Source organism: Euprymna scolopes, chromosome 32 (genome assembly GCF_053919585.1).
Source record: "Euprymna scolopes isolate OS-2025 chromosome 32, ASM5391958v1, whole genome shotgun sequence".
NCBI lineage: Eukaryota > Metazoa > Mollusca > Cephalopoda > Sepiida > Sepiolidae > Euprymna > Euprymna scolopes.
Genome location: NC_136513.1, coordinates 52,381,251 through 52,403,176, shown reverse-complemented (window position 1 = coordinate 52,403,176; position 21,926 = coordinate 52,381,251). Strand labels below are relative to the sequence as shown.

Genomic DNA, 21,926 nt, shown 5'->3' with positions numbered 1-21,926 from the left:
ATAAAAAATTAATGGTTGAATATGGTTAAATTTGTGCCCATTTTTGCATTAAATATTAATCCTATTAATCCATAACTCTGCATCAGACTAAAAACACAATGAATAATTTTATTAAGGATGTTTATCCCTCTCGTAAGTACCCAATATCTTTCTAGAAATAATTCTGACTAGAAAAATATCGGAGAAACCAATGCCAACATTAGAATCTTTGTATTCATACAATATGATGAACAGAAAACTTTTTTTTGGTCCCCCTGACAAAAGGAGGGTGGAATTGTAAATTCACCCTTGTCTGTTCGCCCATCCACACTTTTCTCAATAACTACGTCTTGAAATTTTTAAAATTTTGTACAAACATTAAACATGATACGAGTAAAAAAAAAAAAAAAAAAAAAAAAGTAACAGAGCGGATTTTCCGAGAAAACTTCAGTTGCACCTCTAGGGGTGCCTTTCGGGTTAAAATGGCTAAAATTGACACTTTTGTGCTTTAAAAAAAAAAAAAAAAAAAAAAAAGATGCTTTTGATTTTTATAAAACTTTCTCAAAAAGTTGTAACCAACTGATTTCTATATAATTTTGTTTGCCTATATTTTGCAATAACTCGTGGGTGTGCCCCAGGGGTTCTTTTAGGGCGAATAAAAACACTCCATTTTTGGGACTATTTTACCATACTTGTCCAAAATTTTGCGTGTATGTCTATTTAGCAGAATTCAAATATGTGAAGGCCTTGGGGACTTTTGGGGCTAAATGGGGGGGGGGGATAAATGGACTTAGGCTTTTCTTTTTACATATGTTAAGGCCTAAAACTGCACCGTTTGTTCATTTTCATCAGGATTTGACGTCCCTGGGGACTTTTGTGGCTAAATGGGGGTTGGTGGGGTCAAATGCTGAACTTAGTCATATTTTTCATGCCTCGTTCGCTGTGCACTCACGGGGGACCATGTATGCTGGACTTGGATTTTTTTTAGATAGAAACGACAATTTACATATCTACGTTATATATTTCTTAGTTTCTCCCTCGTTCAACATTTTCTCAGAAACTAGCAAGTCATTCCGCATCAACGGGTTATTACTTTTCCCAGTTTCTAATGGGCAATTAAACAGAAACTGCTCGGTCGTACAATACGCTTAAAGATGATATTTTAATTTATGCAGATGTCGTATGTGTTTTTATAGAATTAATCCTCTATTGATTATTATATAGTGCAAAGAATAATTTGCCCGGTGGATTAATTTGTAAAAATGAAATAAAATAAATAAGCATAAAATAAAATAAAAAAATTTTTTTTTTTTAATATAAAATAAAAAAATTAATGATAATGTCGGTCATCAACATCCGCGTGTGTTCGTTTACAATATCACGTCAGCTGCTCGGTGGCCGTGGCTTGACTATGAATGCCCTGAAAAAGTCACTTCTGATTAATATTTAGTTTTAAAATATGCAAACAAAGAAATGATTTGCAGCGATTTTAAATGGTATCTCTTATTGTAAATTGAACTCATTAATAAAAAAAAAAAAAATTTTTTTTTTAAATTACATGTAGAGGTACATCCAGGCTTGAACAGAGGATAATTCGATCTGTAGTCGAGTGATCTACAACTAAGCTATATCTCCAGATAATAAATCTGTTTTTTAAGAAATGATTTGCTAAGATTTTATCATTTCCCTTGACCTGTGTAACGTAAAATATTCCCCCTATAAAAATTATTTTTTTTTTATATCTATAAGAGAAAAGCTATTTTTAAGATCGGATTTTTTTTTAATACTTATCGGATGAATTTCTGTACAAAAACATATCTAAGAACACTGCCAGACATATAAATTAGCTCTGTGTGAAATTTGAAAAAGATAGGCTCCAAAACGGCTGAACCTATGAGGAAGACACACACACACACACTTTTATATAATCGAGATTTTAGTAATCTATCTAGATAAATAGCAAGTGCGAACACTGCCGATGCACAATTTTTGTCACTTCTTTGATGAAGACTGTAGATTAGTGTTATTTTATTTAACTTTTCCGAGAGGTTAGACACAAGGTCAAGTGTTGGTTTGATAAAAATGTTTCTGTGAAATGAATTGGATTCGAACTTGGCACACCCAGGTTTAGAGTGTGTGTTGTTTACCACTTAGCCACAGCCCCCCCCCCCCCCGATAAACTTGTGTTATCTTAAAGAGGACTGATCAGACAACTCTTCTACCTCGCCAGCACTCACAAAGATAAGTGACTAAACTGTTTGCTGATAGTTAGAGAGGATTGATAAGGGTTGCAGTCAGATGAGACCCAAAGATAAATGGATGAGTGTAGTGTGGTTTAACAGATGGAAAAGATAAAGACAATCTTGACATTGTAGGAGAATACACATACATTCCACATACAAACTATATTCTTAGTCTGGTTGTCCACTCCACTTTTTCTGAAACTACTGGGCCGATCTAGCTGCCATTTTGTATGGACCTTTGTTATGATAAGGTGCAGCAAACTAAATATATCCGTTCAATACACAGTTGGGGATTAATAGGGATTAGTATTTACTACAAAAATGAACACAAATATAAACCATATTCAACAATCAGTTTGGCATAAAAAGTCCAGGAGTTATAACTTTTACCAGTTTTTAATGGATTAAAATAAACTAATAAAAATGAACAAAAAAATCCCCGAAAGTTAAAATGTGCAGATCTTGTCTTTTTTTTTATTTATGCATACCAGTTTTTATTTTTTTTAAAAGCAATTTCAATTGTTTATTAATTTTCATTGCTCATAATAATATAACACCAACAATAACGAATGGCTTTGATTTCAATAAATCTTGAAAAACATGGTTGTCTTCTTAAAAACAAAATAAAAATAAATAATGCTATAAATAATGATTTTAAGTCAAAGTTTGACCTTTAAAAGCTTGCAGAGTCAAGTGTTCGGGCAACCAAATCCAGAAGCCTGCCACTGTATTAATGTCACTAAAACTAGGCAAGCAGCAGTTAACTTAAAATAGATAAGTTTTGAATAAATATAAAAATGTCTTGCCCCCTGCCGAGAGTTGACAGATCATAAAGAAGCAAAAAATAAATGAATATAAATTAAAATGGTTAGAGGAAGAACTTTATCTACAAGGTGGTATGATAAAAATGTTGCCCTAGAAAAGACATGATTCCATTTCCGTTTGAAAACCGCTTTTTTTTTCTTTTTTCTTTTTTCTTTTTGCAGACCATCTACTAGGTGGCCAGTTGTGCACAAATCCTTTGAGCAATAGGAGCCTTCTATCATATGCACCGCTGTACACCTCATGCCCAACCAATCCAAGTTATGACAACAGAACCATTGCCAGCACCCTGAAAATGCATCGCTGAATTGCCACAAATAACAGGGACATGCCCAAGGTGATGAAAAAAAGTTTTCAGCCATGGTTATGGTCTCTGGTGTGATTTCAAGTGAGGGCCACATCATGCCACCTCACATCTTCAAAGTAGGCTTGAAAGTCAACATCAAAATGTACCTAGATGTGCTGAAGAGGGTGGTGATCCCCTGGTCAATCAGGTGGCCGCTGGCACACCCTGGGTATGGCAGCAAGATTCATCGCCAGCCCACAAGTTCAAAGATACCCGGGCTTGGCTTCAGAAGGAGTGCTACCACTTTGTACCCTTCTCTCATTAGCCCCCCGCCCCCCCCTCCGACCTGAACCTGCTGGACTACTTTGTTTGGTCATATATCAAAAACATCACCAACATGACCTCTGCTAACACCAAAACTAGCCTGATTGCTGCCATTTGCTGAGTATTTACCGAGCTCTCGCTGGTGCTTGTGAAAAAAAAGCATACTCCTAGTTACGGACCTGTATTGACGTGGTACCGAGGCTGAAGGCGGCTACATTGAATAGATATCAGCTCTACTACATAATCAAGTTACCTGGATTGATTTTTTTCAATAAAAGTTTTACAAATAAAGCTATAATGTTTTCTTTAGGACGACAATTTTATCGTTCCACCCTGTACAAACATTTTTTTTTTTTTCTTACATTTTAACATGAGGGTAAGCATCACTTAAAATTCTTAACCCAAGTTGAAGAACTTTGCTCAAAATTACAAGGTATTTTAAGAAAATTGACTAGGAAGCCATTAGAGATCACAGAGATCCCTATGAAATAGTATATTTTCTTTTATTGCTTAATGGTATGCAAATAAAGCTACTAAAATGGTTCAAAACAGCAATTGAAGCGCAGGTTCCCCACACGGAAGTTTTATAGCAAACCGCACTCTCCCCAATCGTTCACTTCTAACTATGCTTATTATCCAGTACAACAATTGAGGGAAGCAAGAAATAATCGTTAGATTGAAATGGCCGCAGTCAAGAGAATGCATACTAACATCAACAGAAAATGTAAAGAGTCACAAAAATTAGGAACTCACGATTGCTGGAAAATTTATACAGTGTGGAAAATAATAGGCCATCACGAATTACTCCCCGCCCCCTACTATGCAACAACTATGAGGTTGTTTGCACGACAAGTGAGAAAGCCAACCTTCCACTCCACATTAAACCCAACAAACAACTTCCAAATTTCTCTTTGCAAACAGAAGCAACACTCAATGATCTGAAAATCACTCCCTTCTCGTGTTAGAGTTAGAAAAAAAAAAAAAATTTTTTTTTTAGACACATCGCAGGCGGGTGTGCATGATCTCATCCCTGCTATACTATTAAAAAATATGCTCCACTTAGGTTGCCTCAAGTTTTTTTGTTTTTACTTGGGAGTAACCGCTTATCAAGGCTCGGAGGCAACTCGAGGATAAGTATTGTAAGGTGGTCGTGTGAAGTCACACAGATCAAATTGATCTCGTTCAGATGTTAGCGAATCAAGTCATCGTCCTCTCACAACCATTTACAGATTATGTACCTTGAAACGGATAAAGGAGTAATTCATAGTTAACAGCAAATTTGAGACCAAGTATGAATGCAGCACCCTCAGATCAATTTCTAAGAGTAAAATAATGTAAGGGAGATAACTACTATTTTACTTAAAGTTTTGGGTGCTTGTTTAGATAGGTGATCTTTTGAATCAACACATTTCAGGGGTAAAGTGGTAATGAAGTAATCGTTAATGGTGTAAACTGGGTAGAATTTGATTATTTATGGGAACGACAACAGAAACCTATTTGCATTAGATTTGAAGGCTACCATGCTGTATTTAGCCGGGAAGCATGCCAGTGGGACAGTGTTCCAAAGGCTGGTAGTTCTGGGAAATAAGCTTTGTTCATGGAATCTGCATTTACATTTAGGCACAGATAGAAAGTGGGGAAACTAATATATAGTGGTTTTAACCAGTCGAGTGTTTTTGTGAAAGTTTGGCAAAGGGGAACCATAGATTGGAGTTCCGACGAGCACTTACCATAAAAATAGCGATAGAACAGAGACAGGCTTGCAACATCTCTTCTGTGGAAAAGTTGCAAAGAAGAAAAAAAAGGGCATCACCTATTGGTTTCGATGCCGGTTTGGAACTTTGTCAAGGCAGGATAGGGTGTACCGAGCAGCTCCTGTCAAAGTGGCAACAGTATTCCATTGTAGAGTGCACCTGGCTCTTATGCAGATAGAGAATCGCATTGACTTACTGGAGCAGTAGAATGATCCAATCGTCTTTCCAGCAATCTTGGCAACCAATTTGATGTACGTGTTCCATTTTAGATAAGGAGTGAAGGTCAGTCCCAGTTCCAAACTACTTTACAGAATTTTGCATTCCTGACTGCTGGAAAATTGCTCCTGCGGTATCAGTATTCAAGAATTCTGGTGAAAGAACTGACCCACTCAATTATCACCACATCAACCTCCTCCATCTCTTCACTAAAATCTTTGGGTCCTTAATCACTCAAGCACTAGTCCACCACTTCATAGATAAATTTGTTTCCGACAAACAGTATGGATTTAGGCAAGCTTGTTCTACTGCAGATATCCTAACTAATCTCTGAACATATATACCATGCACTGGATAAGGCAGGGGAGGCTAGGACATAGATATATCTGAGGCCTTTGGCAAGGTTTGGTACAAAGGTCTTATGAAAATTAAATCCCACAACATTACTGGATGAATAATATAATCAGATCCTTCTTAGACAAGAGAAAAGTTCAAGTTGTCCTCGATGGACTGGCATCAAAACAGCATAGTATAAATGTGGGTGTGCGAAGAAGGGTCGATCCGTGGACCTTTATTATTGTTCAAATTCATAAACGACCACCCTGATAAATTAGCGTCTGAGAAGGGTATATATATATATATTTTTTTTCCATTTTCACTCCGAAGACGCGGTGCCACTTTAAAGTAGGGGCTACTGTTGGGGACAGTAGTTGCAGAGATACTATGTAGGGAGTCGAGCACCAAGGTGTCTATTCACATTACTCTTGAACTTTTGCATGTCAGTACAGTTGGGAAAACATGAAACCGGAAGGGAGTTCGAGTTTAGCAGTTCTGGGGAAGAAACTGCTAGAGTAGAAGGCCTTCTTAGATCTAGGGATCTTTACTGTGTAGCAGTGGGACTTGGCTGCTTGTCGAGTTATTCAGGGTTATTTACATCGAGGGGGTACAAGGGCTTGTAGTTCAGAGCATCCACTATTAAAATACTTGTAAAACAGGCAGAGATGATGCAACATTTCGTCAATGGGAGAGTGGTCGAAGCTTGGATGACAGTTCAGGACCTATCAGGTTGGCAACTCTTGAACTGTCCAGGAGCTAGAGACTAGTAGCAGGTGCACCGGCCCAAATGTGACAACAATACTCCATACATGGGCGAATGGTGGCCTTGTAGAGGTACAGGATACTTTCAGGCGGAAGTACTTTCTAGCACAGTAGAGAGAGCCCACCTTACTCACAGCGGCCCTGGCAATGCTCTCAATGTATCTGTTCCAACTCGCGTTCCTTTTGAAAGTTAAGCCAAGGAGTTTGAAAGAAGTAATTTCAGTTAATATATCTTTAGCCATAGTTATAGGTGGTGGAGAAGGTTTCTTGTAATTATTGAAGGAAACAAGTTTAGTCTTGGTAGCATTGAATGTGACCATCCATTTTTGTGCCCATTCCACTACAGATTGGAGGTCATCCTCTAGTGTTTCTGCCATTTCTTTACATATGTGTCCATTTGTTTTCTTTTCATGCCTGTTATAGAGCGTGGTGTCATCAGCAAATATACCCATCTCAGAGACAATTTTATCAGGGAGGTCATTTACGAATATTAAGAATAATAAAAGGTCCAAGGGTAGACCCCTGAAGTTGGCCCCACACTATGACATGAGGGAAAGATGAATGAACATATATATATAAGGCATGGCTGAAACCTTATAGAAGGCCTATAATGGAATGCGTGTGTAAATCAATGCCAAGACAAAGCTTCTTTCCTTTAACAATTACAAGAAACCTTCTCAACCATTGGTTGCCATGACTAATAATATGCTACTGAAAGCTCTTTGTTCAAACTCCTTGGCTTAATATTCATAGGCAACATGAATTGGAGAAAAATACATTGAAGATATTGCTACGGTTGCTGCAAAAAGGTGGGCTCTCTCTACCGTGCTAGAAAGCTACTCGCATCTGATAGTATTCAATATCTCTACAAAGCCACCTTTCTCTCATGCATGGAGTATTACTGGTGCATCTAGCACTGGTCACTCTGAGACAAAAAAAAAAAAAAAAAAGAAAGTATCCCACCTAATAGGCCCCAACACTATCAACCAAACTCAACTCCCGTCACATCGCCGCAATGCTGCATCCATGTCCCTAATTTACAAGTATTTTAATAGGATATACTCCAATGAACTCTAAGCACTTGTGCTTCCCGTGACTAACTTGACAAGCAGCAAAATCCCACCCCTACACTAGAAATCTCTAGATGCCAGAAGGCCTACTCTAATAGTTTCTTCCATCGAATTGCTAGACTTTGTACTTTGGAATTCCCTCCTGATTTCCTGACTTCTTGCTGTTCAACTCCCTATATAGTGTCCCTGTAGATATGATCCAAAATAATAGCCCCTTATGTCCAAGTGACACAGTGGCTTGTTTGGGGTGAATAAGTTAAAAATAAAAACAATAATAAAAATGTATTATCCTATGTTATCTTAATTTTATTTCATTTTTTTATTTTTTATTTGGGAGTCACCAAGTATCAAAGCTCGAAAACCACTCAAGGATAAATGTTAATGAATGTAAGATTAATGGTGTAAATTTAGTAGAATTTGATGTGGAATAGAATATTCATAGGAACAGCTCAACAAGAACTTGTTTACATTGGATTTGAAGGCTGCCATGTTGTATTCAACTGGGAAGCAGGCCAACGGAACAGTGTTCTACATGCGGGCATTTCTGGAAAAAAAGCTTTGTTCATGGAACATACATTTAGATTTAGGCACAGATTTATAGTGGTTGTAAGTAGACAAGTGTTTTTTTGTGAAAGTTTGGCAAGAGGGACAGCCATAGTTCAGTTAATTAACAAGACCCGTGACACCTATTTAAAAAAGGTGAAAAATATACTAAAACTTCACCCGAGAAAGTGCAGGTGGCTCATTTGCTGAAACTTAAACTATTAATAATGGCACGGATAAGTATCCTAAGAAACCCAATGAAATTTTGGTTAGAGATTGGTTCAAGAGATTTATGAGTGAAGCATGCATGGTCCCTCGTGAGTGCATAGCGAACGAGGCATAAAAAAAAAAAGAAAAAAAAAAAAAAAGGCTAGGTTCAGTATTGCCTCCCCCCTTCCCCTATTTAGCCCAAAAGTCTCCAGGAGACATCAAATCCTGGTAAAAATGAACAAACAGTGCAGTTTTAGGCCTTAACACATGTAAATTTGAGTTCTGCACCATGCAAAAAAGAAATTAAGTTCATCAGTTGCCCCCCCCCTCCCATTTAGCCCAAAAAGTCCCCAAAGCCTTAACATATTTAAATTTGAGTTCAGCACCATGCAAAATCGTTAAATAGATATCCACAGAAAATTTTGGACAAATATCGTAAAATAGTCCCAAAAATGGAGTGTTTATTAGCCCTAAAAGATCCCCTGGGGCACACCCAAGAATTATCGTGAAGTATACACAAACAAAATTATATAGTTAGTTACAATTTTTCAGAAAATTTTATACCAATCCAAAGCCAAATTTGTTTTTTTTTTTTAATAAGCACAAAAGTGCAATTTTAGCCATTTTAACCTGAAAGACACCCCTAGGGGGGCAATCGGAGTTTTCTTGGAAAATCCATTCTGTTACTTTTTTTACTCATATCATGTTTAATGTTTGTGCAAAATTTAAAGGCGTAGTTATTGAGAAAAGTGCAAACGAACGGACAAGGGTGCATTTACAAGTCCACCCTCCTTTTGTCGGGGGGGGGGAGTAACGTGCACTTTGCATTGCCGGAAATATTTTTTTTGTTTTAACCTTTGGAAGAGTTATGATGAAAAGGGAAGACAATATAAAATTAACGTTTTAAGCCATTTCTTCAAGTAAAAACATTAATTCATATATAATCAAAATATTCTTAAATGATCTTTACAATTTGCAATTAAAAAATAGCGTTAAAAAACTCGATTTTCTATGGATTTTAGTTCATTTTCCTCCCTACAAGGACGTAATCAGACAATATAAAGTTTAAAAGGATTTTTTTTTTTACTGACTGAAGACTGTAAAAAAAAATGTGTACTATCAAAACAGACATGACACTTTGATCTTAACCAATAGTTTTGAGTGCTTTGTTAGTAATTTATGCTGAATTGACATAATGAAAAAGTGCTCAATATTCTTAGTATAGCAGGTGTGTCCAAACGGAATTTCATGTGGACACGAGCAACACCGGGCACCGATACTAATATTGCTGGCTTCAGTAGGGAGAAGGAGTGGGAGTTGCTACAACAGTGCTTTCTAGTTTAAAGAAATTTAAAACCTGAAAAGATGGAAGCTTCTCACAGATTTGAGAAGGAAACGTTCTAATAGCAAATAGTCAGTTGGTTCTGAAAGATTAAATTCATAAACAAGAAAGAACGGAGGAAATTGGGGGGGAGGGGAGAAATGAGAAAAAAGAGGAACAAAAGAGAGGGGGGGGGGAGAGAAAATTAAGAGGGGGGGGAGGGAAGACTCCTGTAAAGAATTTCGTAATGTCCTAACGTGAAAAGAAATGTCTTCATGATAATAAGCTTGTTTTTAACAAATCACATTTTGAGTGAATTATCTGATTTCATCAACCTCGTCCACGTATTTCAATGAAGGTTTGTTTGTCTAAGTAAGCCTTTTAAGATTGCCACTGCCACAGTGCCACACACACACACACACACACACACATATATATATTAGGAAAAGACAGGCTGAATTGTTTGAATTCGTGTGTGTGTGAGGGGGTATTTATTCTACTTGTTTATGCAAAAAAGAAATTCTTAAAAAAAATTTGCAAAGCAAAACAAAAAAAAAAAAAAAAATTCATCCCAAATTACAAAAGATTTTTGTGTTAAGAAAATTCATAAACAATTTCTTACATAGTTTAATGTAATTATCAAAGTTATTTTTATGTTTTGTTTCAAAATTTTGAGATTAGGGTTGCTAGTTTGGAATACAGTTGGTTTAGAATGAATGCTTTATGCCAAATTGATGGTTAAATATAGTTACATTTGTGTTCATTTTTGCATTAAATACTAATCCCTATTAATCCTTAACAGTACATCGAATAGATACCATAAGACTTAGTTCGCTGCACCTTATCGTAAATGTCCACACACAATTTCAGTGTGATCGGATCAGTAGTTTCCGAAAAAAGTAGAATGAACAGAAAGGGTTAGCGAACTATAGATACATCTTACAACGAAAGTATTCGGGCAAACATGATGAAATGTTCAAATATTTAAAGAAAAAAAAATAAAATAAAATAAAAAAAATGCAGACAAAGTAAAAAAAAAAAAGCTGGAAACGGATTTCTTAAAATCTATGATCATTCTTACATGTTTCTAATAAAACTTTTAGAGAAGGTTGGATGATGACAGCCGAATCCCTTAACCCTCTTAGTATAATGGGGGCCCTGCATAATTTCATGCCGAATGTCTAGGGCAAGAGTAGTCTGGCGGTGCCAAGCCCTCTCCAGAACACATACCCAATATCACCAAAATGGTCGTTTATTTAGTAGTGACAAGATTCAACGTCGCTCAACTTCGGTGATCTAACGAGAATCGGTGTGTCACCGTGATTATGCCGTATATGCATTAAAATTAGGAAATGGAAAAATGGCTCAACAAAAAAACTTCACATTAAAATTTGACTGGTATTACATTAAAAATAAAAAGAATCTCCAGATCAAGAAGACACAGAACCACAAATATATTACACTGACCCTGAATTAAAAGAATCCAACTTACCTTTAATTCTAACCGAGAATATTTCCTCAGATTTACCGCTGATTGTGGCGTTTACTTTCATGGCAGGTCAGCACAGGAGGAAAGCGGCTGACGGAATGCCACAAAAGCAGGAAACAGATGTTATAGTCAAATTCCCCGATTAAGTGTCACAAAAAAAAAAAAAAAAAAAAAAATCCAACTTTATAACAACAACTTCGAACTTATTACGTTTGTGAAGTTTTGAGATGAGTATTCATAATTGGTATTATTTGGATTATTCAAACTACCGTTCTCATCTTTAGTGTTATTTTAACAATGTTTCGGTTGATGTAACCTCCGACCTTCTTCAAGTGTATCTTGTTGAGGTCAAGAATCTTTCTGTTGAACTAATCAGCACAGAATTTTAAATAGAACTTTTGAATCCACTCGGTTAGCTTGTTCAGTCAGCCATGACCAGGTAAAAGTCCTTCGCTATTGTACCGAGTACACCCGCACTGAGAATTGAACCTTCAACCTTGAGAAAAGTGCAAGTTTACAACTGAATTTTACCAAGTACTTTATTATGCCACAGGTGCTTGTGGACCAAGGATATAGTTGATTGGTGGTTTTTGTTTTACGGCATATCAACCCTTTTCAGGTTATTTAATGCCGAATCCAGTGATTTTTAAGAAATTTTTTTTTTTCAAGACGGTTTCTATTTAACCCATAGTTGGGACCCTAACAGGTACTACCACTCCGGGTCAGGGTGGACCTGGGAGTAATGGCAATTAAAGGGTGGCTCCACACTCCCCAAAGTCCGCAAGCTGAAGCCTCACCATCGGATATAGTTTAAGGTCATATCCAAGACCCCCATGATATAGTAGATACGCCTGAAAAGGGTTGAGGTTACACCGAACGAAACATTGCGAAAATAACACTCGACATGCGAACAGTAGTCCGAAGCATCCAATTAATATGAACCTCTAATTTGTCAGTACTGCTACCAACACGGTTGTGAAGTTAGGTTTAAAGGCTGATGGATCAAGATTCGTAGGATTTCAAAACATAAAACACCGTCAATATTCAGACCTGATTATTTGAAGATTAAGAGATTTTGTTTCTACAAGAACCCGGGGCTTCACAGATAAAGCACTTGGTAAAATTGTTGCAAGTTACACTGTTCTGCAGGTTGAACATTCAATCCTCAACTCTAAAAATACAATTGCAAAATTACTCAGGACTTAACATAATGGAGTGAGAGCATGTTAGCCACACGGATTAAATAAAGAGATCCATTCGAGATACCATGCAGATTGCCCAAGTTCGACAAGATATACCCAAAGAAGGTCTGAGGTTGCATCGACCGAAAAGTTTTGAAAATAACATTCAAGATGAGAACACTAATCCAAAGAATCCAAATAATATAAATTAAAACATTTCACAGACACCTCGCTAAACCTCAGACTTTGCAACGTTGGTTACTAGTGTTGTTGTTGCTAACGTTAGTTTTTATTGTTTTTTTTTGTTTGTTTTTTTACACAGTGATCACCACTTATCAAGGCCCGGAAGCCACTCAGGGATAAGGGTTATTGCAAGTACATTACGTTAGTGTGGAGATTTGATGAAGTGTTTAATTAAGGGGGCGGTTCATTAGGAATTTGTTAACATTGGACTTGAACACATCCAAGTTGGTTACTAGTGTTGTTGTTGTTAACGTTAGTGGACATCTTAACTCGACAATAAGTTGTGTAATAAAATGAGCATTCCTGGAGCTTATTTTTAGCCAATCAGAGCAAGGCACACAAAAAATCTTAATGTTTGAAAAAGTTCTGATGGACACAAGCAAGCATAATTTCATCCTCGACTTCACATCAAACTATTTTCAAAATCTTGTGCTTAAAATTTCTTCTCATACAAGAACTTTATTCTCGCATGTTGATGCGTAAAAACCAAAGAATTCAGCAGCAGCAGCAGCAGCAGCAATATCGCGCACACTTGCATACTAACAACAATGAAGAATTTTGCCTTTGCATGCATACTTATTACAAGACTTAACACTGTTGCACATGCTGGGTAATACCTAGTCACCTTGCTTACAGACTAAGGGCTAGGTGGGGTGTTTGACATGAGGTTTAAGAAATCATTCTTTTCTCCAAAATCGGGAATATGTTTTTATGGCTGATAGACAAAAAAGTAATTTTACAACAAAGTTGACATTAGCGACAAGAAATGTTGGCATCCATGAAGATATCGGTAGTAAACCACGTGTTTGATTTTAAGTGCCGGACAATGATGTAGATGATAAAAATAAACTGAAGAACTTCTGACCATTGGCTTTGGGTTCTTGCCCAGGACTAGAAAACCTCCCCAAAAGATCTAAGTTGAAAAGCTCTTCCTCCTCTAACTGAGAAGCTGTCTGAACAAATGAAGTTGAAAAAATCCTGCATCTTGAAATCTTTAAAAATGCAAAGAATTAACTTTGATTTTCACAAAGTGTACCCTGAAATATCTTATGAATAATGTTTTTCGTTTATAAGAAAAAGATTCCGAGTCATTATCGAATTGCTTCGATTTGAAAAAAGATTCCCCGAGTCATTATCGAATTGCTTCGATTTGAAAAAAGATTCCCCGAGTCATTATCGAATTGCTTCGATTTGAAAAAGATTCCCGAGTCATTATCGAATTGCTTCGATTTGAAAAAAGATTCCCCGAGTCATTATCGAATTGCTTCGATTTGAAAAAAGATTCCCCGAGTCATTATCGAATTGCTTCGATTTGAAAAAAGATTCCCGAGTCATTATCGAATTGCTTCGATTTGAAAAAAGATTCCCGAGTCATTATCGAATTGCTTCGATTTGAAAAAAGATTCCCGAGTCATTATCGAATTGCTTCGATTTGAAAAAAGATTCCCGAGTCATTATCGAATTGCTTCGATTTGAAAAAAGATTCCCGAGTCATTATCGAATTGCTTCGATTTGAAAAAAGATTCCCGAGTCATTATTGAATTGCTTCAATTTGAAAAAAGATTCCCGAGTCATTATTGAATTGCTTCGATTTGAAAAAAGATTCCCGAGTCATTATTGAATTGCTTCGATTTGAAAATCCAGTTATTTGCAGCACCGACGCCCCAACCAGTCATTCACCAAAGAATCTGACGACAAACGGCCAGCCAACAGGCTAAAGGTACTGCCACACAGACTTGGGGTTATGCATGTTCTGAGCATCAAAACGGTAGTTCCAGTGACAAGTAAGCGTCTGATTATATTTCAAGGGATCCAACATTAGACGAAGGTAAGAGGGGTGCCACAGGGATTTAGGGTTAGTGTAGTTTCTTGCTGCGTGTACGACCAGACCCTGGTGATTTACAGTTTTTAGTGTCCATAGGTATATAGAAGGATCATTCCAAAAGTAAAGCCTCTCGTTTCTTTTTAACTCAAAAAAGTTGAAGAGCTACAAAGACGCAAGTAGTACTTCATAGTCACCATCATTCTCAATACACTTTTGACAGGAATTCAATGACGGCTTCATTTCTGATACACATTCATGACAGGGGGGTTGATTTTTTAGAGTCTCACGCCTTCAATATCTGCCACAAATGTATGAATTTAGTCATAACAATGCAATTTGTAATCCCCTGATCTGTTCAGGCGGAATAAAAAATAGGAAGCATTACTTTTAGAATGTCTTTGTATTTGCATGACGTAGCATGTTGAATTGATTTAAGCTAACCACATACATGCACGTTAATTAGAAGACTTAGCTTTATACTAGCTAAGGTACTCGCGATTTGCTGACACCCTTGCAGTAAGTGAACGTAGTAAGAGCAACTATTTCTTATGGTGTTTAAAATTTTTTAACAACCTCCTGAAGTGACTGAAATCTAATTATGAACTTTAAAGCAAATAGATTATATCAAAGTTGACATTTATATTGTTACACATAAAAATTGAAACAATTACAAAGAAACACAATGGTTGACATTTGTTTAATTGGTTGGGGGAACGGGGGGGGGTAATCTGATTCAAATTCACAAAGTTAGCTGACGCCATGGCGCCGGCTCCCGGGATGGTGATGAACCCCAACTTGTTGTGCACCATCCCCAGCTGAGGGAGTTCATGAAGAGCTAACCTTAGCCTTTGACCTTGAAAAGTGGTGTGTAATATCCCTCGGTGGGGGGAATATCATCATGCCAGGTTTGGTCATGATCGGTCCAGTGGTATGGGCTGCAGAAGAGTTATACATACATACACACACACAAACGCTACTACTTTGTGTGTGCGTGTATGTATATACATATATTATATATATATGGTGTGTACCATCCCTAAGGGGGGGGGGACCATCATCATTCCAGATTGGTCATGATCAGTTCAGTGGTGTGGGCTGTAGGAGAGATGCACACACACACACACACACACACTAACATATAATATTTTAACCCTTATTCCCGAGTGGCCCTTGATAAGTGGTGACCTCCATGTAAAAAAAAAAAAAAAAAAAAAATTATATATATATATATATATATATATATATATATATAGATAGATAGATAGATAGAGAGAAAACAAACCCAATTGTTTTTTGTTTTTTAGTCATTTAGTAAATAAATTTTACTAGTAAGACCTGTGTTCCAGCATTGTCTGGAAATATTGAGGAAATCAAACATTGCAACCAATAAAAAATTAGATAATCATTAACTTGTTTGTTTTGGGAGGACTTTTTTTTTCTTTTGTAATTTACAGTCTAGAAAGAATTAGTAAATCTACCAGAAAAGACTGGAAATATTCACTCAAAACTCTAAACCTTCATCCACAAACTTCTGTGTAGAGCCATTTTTTTTTTTTTTTTCATTTAAAAAAAAAAAAAATCTAAATTGATTACAAAAGAAATAACTCTTGTAGATAAAAGAAAATTATCCAATTACGAATATTAAAATGTAGTTGTCCCAAGCAAAAATTATCAATAGCAATCAAGTCAGAGAAACTTTGAATTGTAACGAATTCCAGATAAAGAATGGTAGTATTAACCCAGTTAGGATTAGCATTGATTTTCTTGCACAAAATGAAAAGTTATAACAGAAATTCAGTATACAGTAGAACCCTGGGATACGTTTTTTAAGGTTACAATGTGGAATACGATGTTTTTCCGGCCCCTGGTTATGGTATTTGCTCCGCCTTACGGTGTTATTTATGTTATTTGATTATAAACATGTGTATGATATACTGTACTGTATTTTGTTACTAATTTTTAATATGTACTGTATAAAATTTTACTTACCCTACCATACGGTAATTTCACCTGACGATCCCAACCTTGGAACGGATTAATGCTGTATCTTGGGATTCTACTGTATATTTTATACGATTCTCGTACTCTATTGGTTCATTCTTTTCATCCTTAGCTATAAATATATTTGTCCAAATGTTTGATCATCCCAAATAAAATTATGCCAAAAATATTGCAACAACTACACATTTATCTGTAAGTGTGTTTGCGTAAACACAAACTAATCGGTTGTATGTGTAATAGTTTATATTGCATGCAAATAAACTTGCAAGTTAAAGAGGTTGGAACAAGAGAAAAAAAAAAAGGCCACGCAGAAATTGAAAGAGAAAAAAAAAGGGCACGCAGAAATTGAAAGAGAAAAAAAAAGGCCACGCAGAAATTGAAAGAGAAAAAAAAGGTCACACAGAAATTGAAAGAGAAAAAAAAGGTCACACAGAAATTGAAAGAGAAAAAAAAGGCCACACAAAAATTGAAACAGAAAAAAAAGGCCACACAGAAATTGAAACAGAAAAAAAAGGCCATGCAGAAATTGAAAGAGAAAAAAAAAGTTGCTCCGAGATGAAGAGTGCTCATAGATTTTCGACAAATGTCTTTTTGATTTTTTTTTTTTTTAGAGTGATTTTAATCGGACATCTGAGTGGACAGAGAAGAAGACTATTACGCTATGGCGTTGGTAATTCTTGTTCTCAACCACCAGGAAAAAAAAAAAAAAGTTTTGTTATTTTTTTTTTTTTTTAAAGAATTAAATTGAATAATACAATTAGGGATGAATGAACTTATAGCTACTAAGGCATCACATGAGCAGCCATTTTATCAGATCAGGTCTCTCCAGCTTATTGTCTAGCCGAAATAAGAGCAGACGTAGAAAAATGGCTCAGTCCCCAGGATCTGCAACATGCTTCACTTGAAAAAACTGGAAAGAAATAAAAATCCGCATCATTTTTTTCGTTTTTTTAACAAAAGCCTTTATCACTGTTACTTTCGGCAAAACATAAAAACGTCTCGTGCTGCCACATGTTCATTTTACCAGTAGCATTTCTCCTTCCTCCAACCGCATGCTGCCACATGTTCATTTTACCAGTAGCATTTCTCCTTCCTCCAACCGCATGCTGCCACATGTTCATTTTACCAGTAGCATTCCTCCTTCCTCCAACCGCATGCTGCCACATGTTCATTTTACCAGTAGCATTTCTCCTTCCTCCAACTGCATGCCGGTCACAGCTGGCCCATTCTCGTCCTTGCTATTTACACGTCCATTTTCTTTGACGCCGATTTTGTTTTGCTCTTAAGTACGTGTTCTTTTTTTTTTTGTTCTTGCGCACTCTTCCTAATTTGCATATGTGCATTTTTCAACTATTGCTGCTGCTGGGTTTTTTTCGCAGCTAACCATCTTTCGCTGCCGCTGATACATTTCCACTATGCTACACATGGTCTCGTTTTCAGGGAAGGTTTTACCCTCCCCTCTCCCTGCATGAGGTTGCAATTGACAAATTCATAGCCTGACTGACAGGGCAAAGTTCCCCTAGATAATACCACTTTGAGTGATACTACAAGACAACTTGTGCCTCCACAGACCAAAACGCTTACATTTAACAACATAGCATTAAGTGGATAGATAAGACTTCATCGTTTTTCTCAGCTCATATACGACATTGATTATAGAATGGTCTTAATCAATCCTGTGCTACTAGAACTGACCGTCAGAAGATAGTGACTTCCTGAGCAAAATTACACCAAACACTGGTTATTGGGGTTTTTTTTTCTCTACCTTTGCAAAACTCAAGCATGTCCTGTAAAGTCAAAAGCAACAATTTTCTTCTAGAAAATCAAACCAAACACCATGAATAAATATTTGAAAATATAAAAGAACTTGAAACAAAACGTTTTCAAAAAATTGCTGTATTCAAAATTAAATGACTTGTAAACAGTTGACATGTAAAACAAAAACCATTTTACAAACAATATATATATATATATATATATCACTGGCGTAGCTAGGGGGGGGGGGGCGTGCCACCCCGGGCGGCACACCTGAGGGGGCAGCATTTTTAGAGGGTAAAAATAGAAAGTAGAAAAAATAAATGAAAATAAACAAAAGTTAACAAAAAATCTGAAATTTTATACCAAAAAGGTTGTAAAAAATCGGAATTTTGGGGGGTATCAGAATCAGAAAAAATGTGTCCCTATTTTCTGAGCGTCAGGTGGGGCGGCATGGGGGCGGCATTTTAAGATGGTAAAAGGGGAAAATCGAAAAAAATGCTAACAAAATATCTGAAATTTTATATCGAAAAGGTTGTAAAAAATGGGAACTTTTGTAGTTATTGGAATCGCAAAAAGGTGTCCCTATTTTGCGAGCGGCATATGTCAGGGTGCGGCATTTTGAGAGAGTAAAAATAGAAAGTAGAATAAATAAATAAAAATAAACAAAAGCTAACAAAAAATATGAAATTTTATACCAAAAAGGTTGTAAAAAATCGGAATTTTGGGGGGTATCGGAATCAGAAAAAATGTGTCCCTATTTTCTGAGCGTCGGGGGGGGGGCGACATGGGGGTGGCATTTTGAGATGGTAAAAGGGGAAAATCGAAAAAAATGCTAACAAATTCATACTTAAAGGGGAATTTTCATAAATTTTTATCGAATAGGTGCGAAAAGAAAGTTGGATATTTGGGTGTATATACACCGACATCAAAGAGGAAATAACATTAGATGCGAAAGTTTGAATTCATTAATGTTATTACTGTCCAATTCATGAGGCTAAGACTTTGAAAGTATCAAACGTTTGTTTTTGTAGCATACTTTTTATAACTCCTTTGTAAACTTTATAATTGCTAGCTGGGGGATCGGACAAAATCACCCCGGGCAACCCCCACCATCTACTTAAAACAAAAGGAAAACAGATAAAATCTCAAATGAATAAAAAATATTAAAAATCAGTTTTCATATTTTAATTTTAATTTAATTGAATTTAGGAAAATTAGATACCGTAGAACTAATTTTCGCAAGGTATGAAAATTAAGCAACTACAGAATAAATGTTAACTTAATAATAATGGACCAGTTTTCCTACCTAGCAAAAAAAAAAAAATAAAAATAAAAAAAGGACGAATTTTGCACGGGCGAATTTTCCATGGACGAATTTTCCGGGCACCCAAATGCCGGGGGGGGGCGGCAAAAGGTCTAGCTACGCCACTGATATATATATATATATATATATATATATATATATATATATATATATATATACACATACATACACACACAAAGAAAATTAATATTGAAATACAAATGGCAGATTTCAAGAGATTTTGCAGAATTTAACTAAAAAAAAAAAGTGGGGGAGAGGGGTTGATAATGGAGTTACATTTCTGAATTTTGGAGATGAGGATTGATTAATCATATTCAGATTCATCTTAAGTGTTATTTTCACATTTTCACATCTTGGTCGTTATAACCACAGACCTTCAGATGCATCTTGTCAAACTCTGGAATCTGCACAAAATTTTGAACAGAATCCTTCATTTAATCCACAGGAGTAGCATGCTCTCGTTCTATCAGCCATGACTCGGTAGAAATCCTAAAGAATTTGCAATTGTATTTTGAGTGTCTCCTGCATTGAAGACCGAACCATCAACCCCCAAGTGAGTAACTTACAACTGAATTTTACTAAGTACTTTATCCATTATGCCATGCATCCTATCTGGAAGAGATTCCGGGAGTGTAATAAGATACACCTGAAAAAGGATGAGACCAGCAGTTCAAAGAATACAAATAATTCATCTTCAGAAAAATTGAGAGGTGACAACACAATCTGACAAGCTGGGTGTCTTAAGTTCGAATCCAATTCGTTCCATAAAAATTACTGACTTAGAATGTTGGCAACCTTGAAATGGTCCCTCCTGTATTCCCCTGATGTCTTTCTAGAAATGTAGTATTGGGAATCCCAGCTTAAATGCTATATAGGTAGTTTTAGGAATAGAAAGTTATGTAAGCATATTTTGTTTCCCATCGATTTAGCGGGGTCAGAAAAGGTGGGGTTTGACAGGCGTCAAACTCAAGTCACCTTTTGACGACCTAGATAGAATGCACCGGAAATTAGGGGTAACACAGGAATCGTGGTCGAGGCCTTTCGGTTAACGACCACATGGGCAGAGACTGGTTTAGGCAGCAGAGGAATGCAGATTGTAAATTCGGTTCTCCGACAACCAGGGTTCGAGATGATAGGCTTGCCTTTAATAAAAGATTGAAGCTTCAAATCCATCTTGTTTATCGATGCATCTGTCTGCAGCAGTAAGTACCACTCCCCACAAGATGGAGACCACCAGCGTCCAAGGCATCATCTGCTGGCCAAGGCAAGCAGGTATGTACACATTCTACATTGCACATACAGGTCTCGAGACCTTTCAAGGCAAGAAACGGTGTAAGGATAAGAACAAACACACATAACAGTGAACTGCACGTAACATACATATGAGCATACATACCCACAGAATCGTAAAAAGAATAGTAAACAAGAAACGTAAAATCACTTTTTCCATAGCTACCAACGTAATAGATGTACTGAGACTAAAGCTGCTTTCAGGACTGCCAGCAACCACTGTAAAAGAGTAATAAAACATACAAGAGAGCTATATGCTCAGTCTGTCAAGCAGCGGCTTGGTTCCCACCAGTTCTGGCAAATAGCAAACAGGATCTTGAACAGAAGTGTGCATTCTATCCCAACTATCATCAATGGACCTGCGGTCATCTCGTCAGCATCAGACAAGGCCAAACTATTTGCCAAGAACTTTGCAGCTAATTCTACCCTATGCGACAATGACCATTAACTCCCTGTATTTCCTCCTATAACAGACAACACGCTAGGCAACATACAAATATCTGTGCGTGAGGTCGCCAAGCTAATCAAGAACCTTGATTCCAGTAAAGCAACTGGCCCTGACGGCATTCCAGTTATAGTGCTGAAAAAGCTCCAACCAAAACTTGCCCCCATACTTACAAAACTGTTTAAGCGTTGCCTTAAGTGCTTTTCAACACCCTGGAAAACCTTGTCAGTATGCCCTGTATTTAAGAATTCAGGTGAAAAGTCATCTCCCTCTCAGTACAGACCAATAAGTCTCCTGTATGTCATGAGTAAGTTGTTGGAATCCATATTATATAAAGAAGTAGTCAACCACCTCAACAGAAACAACCTTCTTAGTGACATGCAATATGGTTTCCACTCTGCAAGATCTACAGTAGATGTGCTAACAGTTATATCACATAGGATTAGTGAATCTCTTGACAAAGGTTTCCTTTCCAGGGCAATTGCTCTTGACATATCGAAGGCT

The 21,926-nt window shown here is 36.7% G+C and overlaps 1 protein-coding gene across 2 annotated transcripts in view; it reads right to left on the bottom strand.

The window, feature by feature from the left end:
* The window catches only part of LOC145256355 (uncharacterized), a 218,071-nt gene that overhangs the window by 158,029 nt on the left and 38,116 nt on the right, over nucleotides 1-21,926 (bottom strand). Inside the window, exon 1 of one of the 2 annotated variants that reach the window (XM_080115173.1) lies at nucleotides 11,359-11,465. The exons of the other annotated variant lie outside the window; for it this stretch is intronic. Within the exon in view, the coding sequence (XP_079971299.1) occupies nucleotides 11,359-11,419 (61 nt within the window). The 5' untranslated portion in view covers nucleotides 11,420-11,465. Of the gene's footprint in view, nucleotides 1-11,358; nucleotides 11,466-21,926 lie in introns of those variants that run through there. 2 annotated transcript variants of the gene reach the window in all.